The following is a 6800-nucleotide window of genomic DNA, read 5'->3' as shown; positions in this document are numbered from 1 at the left end:
ACTGCTCCTGCCCTGCCGTAAAGCCTCCATCTTGACTAGGGGCTCAGTCCTGAGCTCTGAGGTTCTTCCTCCTGCAGGTGCAGGGTCCGACCACTCCCAACTCCTGCCTGGATTCACTCTCTGCTCATGCTCCATATCTCACCTCTTTGGGGAAGGGACTGTTACACTTCAAGTTCTCCCTGCTCTTGCCTGGGTCCAGGCATAGCAGGCTCCAGGGGCCCCCCCCAGCTTCTTTCTGTGGCCCACACTACCCCAACTCTGGGGCACCTCATCCTCCTCCAGCTTCACCTGGGGAGGGGTCTCTCCAGTCTGGGCTCTGGGCACAGCAAAATACTGCAATAACTGGAAAACAACAGACAACTATTCCAGTCTCACTAATCCCCACACTTTCCTTTAGTATTTTATTCTAATCCAGTGTTGCAGTGTTCTCAAAAGGGTTGGTATCAGGGATCTCCTCTCTCCATCAGAGGGCTCTTCTCTCTATCAGAGGTCTCCTCTTTCTATACATTACCAGACCTAGAGAGACAGCACCAACATCTGGGATCAAGCTGGGGGGGGGCCCTCTTGATATTGGCTAAACGTCCTTCCACAAATGAGCTCCCCCCGGCAATATCTCACCTCAGAACATATATGTGCATGTATGTGTATACATGCATACACGTACACACAAACACACACACACACACACACATACATTTTTGACTAATAGGCTCAGAGTTGGAAGGCACCAAAGCCTACATGGCTCAGAATAGCTGTGAATTTCCAGGGTTCAAAGGAGGTTGATCCTTCAGATGTTTAAAATTTAGGAGAAGCCTGGGAAAATGAACTCCAAAAAAGATTATAACAAAAATCTCACCTTCGTTCCGCCTACAATCTGACAGATCATCGCCCACCTTTGTGCATTTGCAAAGGTGGTCCAACATATTTGAAATGTTCTTTCTCCTCATATCCACCTTTCAGAATCCCTACCTTGCTCCCTGTAAGGAACCTACATGAGACCTTTCCTGATTCCTCCCCTCCTGGTCCTTCCCCACCCACTCACTTGCTGACTGTCTGTCTATCCCCTGCTTAGCCTATACTTCAGCCTCATTCCATCTTCTATCTCCTTGGATCTGCACAAGCCAGGAATCCCCACAGCACCAATGCTCTCTCTCTAGCTCTTCCTCTCAGAATCCTTACACTCTTTTAGTCTCTGCTTAGAGTCACCTCTTCTGGCTGAAAAAAACCTATTGTCTGGCCTGTGATATCCTGTTAGATGGACAGCCTATAGGGCTGATCTGTCAGCATGTAGAGTTATTGAGCTGAATGGGATGGAGGCAGGGGCCAAACTGGGAATGCTTTACTAGAAGGAATTAGGAATCATAGAGGGAACCAGAAATCTCTGGTTGACTCTTGGACCATCTGTTTTGGAGGCCTGAGGCCTGACCATTTTAGGAAGGATCAGAGGAGAATCCAGAGGTCACTTTAAGCAACCCTAACTCTATTGCAAAGTTTCTTGAGTAATTCGAAAGGCAACCCAATGTGCTAGCTGACTGGACCATCCACCCATCTGCAGGCCCTCTAGGATTTTGTAAGTCAGAGAAAGATGGGGAAAATATTTATTTCTTCATATCCCTTTACCTCCCTAATCTTCCCACCTTCCTCCTCTACCCATTCTGCATAAGTCCCTGGTTGCCCAAACACTTCCTTTTGGTTAACTCCAGAGCTGCATGAGGAAATTGGAGGAGGGGACTCCCAGCCCTGGGGACAAGAAATGACCAACAACAAAAGAATAGGGGAAGGCACAGACCTCAGGGAACTGTTGGTACCCAATGGCTGGAGGTATCCATTGCCCTTGTGTAAGGATGAGAAGGGGCCAGTGAATAAAGGATAGCTCCTTTCTGCCCACAGCATTGAAGGCCAAGAGGATGAGGGGCTCAACCATGCAGGTACCGTTACTGGTGCTGGGGCTGCTCAGCCTGATGACTCCACATGCCTATGGCCAGAACCAGAGATACAAGGATTTGGTGAATGGATTCATTCAACAATACAACAAGAATTCAGGATCAGAAAACCTCTTTCGTCTCTCAATCTTGAATCTGCAGTCTGGGGAAGTGAGTAACATTGGGGCAAGGGGGAGGGCTCCACCAGCCAATATTCTCTAATATGACCCCTTCACTCCAGAAAACCTTGGTCTCCCTTTGGGGAAACATTGTAATGTAGTAGAAAGAGAGGGGCAACTAGGTGGCAGAGTGGCTAGAGTGCTGGCCCTGAAAGTCAGGGAGAGCTCAGTTCAAATGCACTCTCAGTCACTCACTTACTGTGTGACTGGGCAAGTCATTTAGCCTGTTTGCCTCAGTTTCTTCAACTGTGAAGTGGGCACCAACCTCTTAGAGTTGTTGTGTGGATCAAATGAGATAATAATTGTAAAGCACATAGGACGGTGCCTGGCACATAGAAGCACTATATATATAAAGTTCACTGTTTCTATTGGAGTCAGAAGACTTGAGTTCTCATTCCAGATCTGACATATTTTTTTGACTCTGAGCAAGCTGTCTTCCCTCTCTGAGCTTCAGTTTTCTCATCTGTAAATTGGGTATAATAATCCATGCCTGGCCTATCTCCCAGTAGCCCTGTGAGGACTCCCATGCCTTGAATTCCCTTCCCCTTCCCTTTCCCTCAACTTTCCAATCCTGCTCCCACCTCAGAGTAGAGCTCAAGCTCCCCAGCAGGGATGCCAGGCCAGAGGGATCTCTCTTTTTCTTTCCACATACCCTACAGCACTGCATAGGATCATGGGCTGTCCATCTGGAAGGGACCTTAGATGTCACTGAGTTTAACCCCCTCAGTTTACCAAGAAGGATCATGGCCCAGAGAAATGAAGGGTAAAAAGCAGTAAATAATAGAACTGGGAATGAGTGACTGAACAAATGAAGGAATGAATGAATGAATGAAAAGGCATTTCTGAACCCAGTGCTTTCCCTCCTTTAATGATTTTCTATTCATCCTGCACAGAGCTTGCTTTGTGTATATTTGTTTGCCTGAGGTCTCCCTCTCATTAGACTGGAAGTTCCTTGAGGGCAGGTGCTGTCTTTTGCCTGTTTTTGGATCTCTAAGTACTTAGCACAGTGCCTGGCACATAGTAGGTGCTTGATAAATGTTTATTGATTGTTTAAATCCCTTGCTATATCCCAGGAACAATGCTGAGCACTCAGAATGCAAATAATGTTCAGGTCTTCAGACCCCAAATCCAGGATTCTTGTCACTACTGGAACTCTCATGTGGCTCTGAACAGATTCAAACTTCTATTGGTTTTTTTTTTCCCTTTTGAGAATTTTTGTCTCCCAAGAAGCCTGCTGTGTTCCTTGAGGACAGGGGCCACATCTGAGCTCCTGTGGGGCCCCCAGTTCTGACACTGCTGCCAGTGTGACCTTGGGCAAGTCAGCTAACTTTCCTACTTCCTAGTTCAATGGGGTCAGACTAGATGGTGTCTAAGGTCCCTTCCATTACTAAATAGCTTGCTCCTGGCCCCACAGGGGCTCGGATGTGGCCTAGGTCTAAAAGGCTGTCCTGCCTTCCTCCCCAGGACAATGATCCTGCTACTCCTCAACCTCTGAGCTTCACCATCAGAGAGACTGTGTGCCCCAATACTGAAAATCGCAATCCAGATGAATGTGACTTCAAGGAAAATGGGGTGAGAGTGTCCTGGACTGGGGAGGGACACTGACTGAATGAATCTCTTTCTGGGGATATTCACCTTTGGGGCAGGGAGGGTGCTGACCTCTGCTTTCCTACTGCCCTGAGGAAAGTGATTTGCCCAAGATGAGAAACACAAAACTTCTCTAGTGGGCTGGCTTGGAACAAAGCTCGAGCTTGTTGTCGGCCCTGGCATGTCAGGGGCAGAGGTTACAGACAGGTAGTCCTGATTTCTCTCTGCAACCCTTCACAGGTGGTGAAAGAATGCACTGGAGCCATTGCCCTGAATTCTCCTAATCCCTCTGCTGATATTTCTTGTGATGGGGTAAGCGATGAATCCTCTGTGGGGTCTGGGAGAAGAGCCCAGACCTCCAGACCCCACTAGGGGTCTATGGTGCCTTCTCTCTTAGAGGCTGCTGGGATTGATCTGCAAACTAGAGGAGGGGTTTGGGATTAACCTTGACCATTCTGCCCTCTTTCTGACCTTAGCCTCAGCTTAGCCTCCCTTTTCTTCCTCCAGGTTCCAGGAAGGGGTGTAGATACAGAGGCAGAAGCATTTCTCTGCCCTTTCCCTCTCTCCCATCCATGACATTGCAGCTAGAGGGGTCTCTGACTTCAGAGTCCAGGGGAAAGAGGAGGAAGTAGAGAAGGCCAATGGGACAGGAAGGGCCTAGACCTGTGTTTCCAGAGAATCAACTAGAGGATTTTGAACTGGAGGGAACACTAGAAATTATTTAATCCAACTCCCCCTCCCCCAGTTTATGGAAAAGGAAACTGAGGTTCAGAAATATGAAGTGACCTTCCCCAAAGCCATAGTGCTAAGTAATGTATGAACAGAAACAGGTCTTGTGATTCAGTCTGACTATCCTGCTAACCCCAAGAGCTCAGCTCTGTCTCCAGTAATGAGATGTGGTAGCAGAAATAGGGTGGGGTGGGCTGTGGGCACAGCCAGTATCCCTGCCAGCCACTCTGGAGAGCAGGCTGTGTGGTCAGGTGTGGTTGTGCAAGGGCCATAATTAATGTGACCTGGTTCCAGGGTGTTCCTGGAGGGGAGAAACTTCAAAGGGCTGGGGTAGGAATTTCTTGTTCTCTACATCTCCTGGGTGCAGAAACAGGAGGAGGGCATCCTGGGAAGACTTCTTATCTTTTTCAAAATGAACATGAAGAAGCCCCTGAAGCTTTAGCTTTCTGTGCTGGGTAGAGCACTGGATTTAGAGTGGCAAGGCTGAAGATTTGGGGTTGAGTCCTGGGTCTGTTACCTGCTTTCTAGTGAGGAGGTTGTATCAGAGGACTGCAGAAGTCCCTCCAAGCTGTGAGTCTCAAGAATCTCTAAGTTACTCCATTCCTAGGGTGGGCAGGTTTTCTTCCCTCTTTGGCCTGACCCTCAAGGGCCCTGGACTAAGGAGTTCTGTTCGTCTTCCCTCTGCAGCCTGGAAAGATCAAGAGAATTGGATTTTTCAGAGAGTTTGGGAACATATTGAAGGGACTGCATGACAGAATTAAGAATGGGATAAAAAACGCGATTGATAAGTTAATTAACAATCTGCTCCCATAGGAGGTAAGACTCTTATGTGAGATTGAACCTTAGCTTCTGTTTTTAGGCCTTGGTATACTCAGATTAATAAACTCCAGTTTTACTCTCTTTGTCTCCGTGTTTTCTCAGACTTCCTTCTCCATTCAGGTCATTTCTGGCTGAACATTTAAGTACTTATCACTAAGTACTTAGACTGCACATAAAAAGATGAAAAAAAAATCACCCAAAATCTCTCCCCTGAAGAAGCTTAACATCTAGGAGGGGTGAGAACGGGAGCCAAAATGGAAGCACACCATGTAACATGTGGCAGTGAGTTGGGACCACGCAACATCTAGACAAAGTGGCCTAGGGAATCAGAGAGAGAGAGAGAGAGAGAGAGAGAGAGAGAGAGAGAGAGAGATCATTTTATGGTTAGGCCCGTGGGGGCAATACACCTGTAAAGGCTTCATGGAAGAAGTGGTATCTGACTTGGGCCTTGGAGGAAGAGAAGGCTTTCAATGGGCAGAGATGAGAAGGGATACATTCCAGGCACAGGGAACCCTCTTTGGCCAGGTGAAGATAAGACTGTGGAATAGCAAGAAATCTAGTTTGATTGCGAAATATTTAGAGCATTAAGTGGTACAATTTGTAAGGTGGTGTACGTAGATTGGGGCCAAGAGGGTCTTAAATATCAGGCCTTCCTCAAGAGTTTATAATTTATCCTATAGACAATAGGGAGTTCCTGAAGGTTTTTTGCTTGTTTGTTGGAAGGAGGGGAGTGACAAGATCATATCTTTTCATTAGGAAGATAATTTCATTAGGAAGCTGTGTCTAGGATTGAGTGGAGAAGAGAGGGATTAGACACAGGGGGACCAGTCAGGAGGTTATTGCAATAGGTGAAAGATTATGAGGGTTTGCTCTAGGCTGGTGGTTCTGGGAATGGAAAAGAGGGATTGGATGGGAAAGATGAAGTGGACAGGATAGGAGGGAGAATTGACCAGATTTGGTTAACAGTGCGGATGAGGCTCATGGTGGAGAAGAGAGTGAAAATGACTCCATTACCCTGATAATGAGCTACCTACTGAGACCCAGTTCACTTTAGAGAACCCAATCCAGTGATTCTTGTGAGTAAGCCATCAGTAGTGCGTGTGGAGAGAGGGGAAAGGAAGACTTGTCCCTTTGAATAAGAAAGAATTTTACTAGCAAGAATTGAATTCAGATCCAGATCTCTTATCCCTCTTCCCCCAAACCAATATCACACTAGGACCCAGAGGCTCTCAGACTGTCAGGGGACACTCAGGCTAGGTTGGCAAACCCCTCACTTGCCCTAGTATTTACTTGTTGCCAAGCCTCTGAATTAGAGACTCTCTCTTCCTGCTCAAGACTCAAAAATAGGCACACAGTCAGCAGAACTCAGAAATTTTCACACATTCCCTCACTCTCACCTCTATAGAGAGTTAACTCAAAGGCCAAGGAGTCAACATCTACTGTCTTTTCTTCAGCAACATCAAGGTTATGAATGCCCATGAATGTATGGTCAGTTGTGGCCTGGCAAAAGAGCCCAGACAGAGCTACAAGTAGGATAGAGTGGTGGGAGTTTTGTCCAGGGAAT

At 47.1% G+C, this 6800-nt stretch overlaps 1 protein-coding gene across 1 annotated transcript; it reads left to right on the top strand.

The window, feature by feature from the left end:
• Positions 1 to 1811: 1811 nt before the first annotated feature.
• LOC118832200 (cathelin-like) lies at positions 1812 to 5230 on the top strand. The gene is made up of 5 exons (XM_036739601.1): positions 1812 to 1821; positions 1891 to 2093; positions 3566 to 3673; positions 3929 to 4000; positions 5105 to 5230. The coding sequence occupies exons 1-5, from the start codon at positions 1812 to 1814 to the stop codon at positions 5228 to 5230; spliced, it is 519 nt and encodes a 172-aa protein (XP_036595496.1).
• Positions 5231 to 6800: the final 1570 nt, after the last annotated feature.

The sequence above is a fragment of the Trichosurus vulpecula genome, chromosome 9 (genome assembly GCF_011100635.1).
Source record: "Trichosurus vulpecula isolate mTriVul1 chromosome 9, mTriVul1.pri, whole genome shotgun sequence".
Taxonomy (NCBI): Eukaryota; Metazoa; Chordata; class Mammalia; order Diprotodontia; family Phalangeridae; genus Trichosurus; species Trichosurus vulpecula.
Note: the sequence above shows the minus strand (reverse complement) of the source record. Positions and strands in the feature narration are given on the sequence as shown.

Coding starts and splice junctions, on each gene's coding strand:
- LOC118832200 (XM_036739601.1), top strand. Junction 2,094..3,565: donor TGAATCTGCAGTCTGGGGAA/GTGAGTAACATT, acceptor CTTCCTCCCCAG/GACAATGATCCTGCTACTCC. Junction 3,674..3,928: donor GTGACTTCAAGGAAAATGGG/GTGAGAGTGTCC, acceptor AACCCTTCACAG/GTGGTGAAAGAATGCACTGG.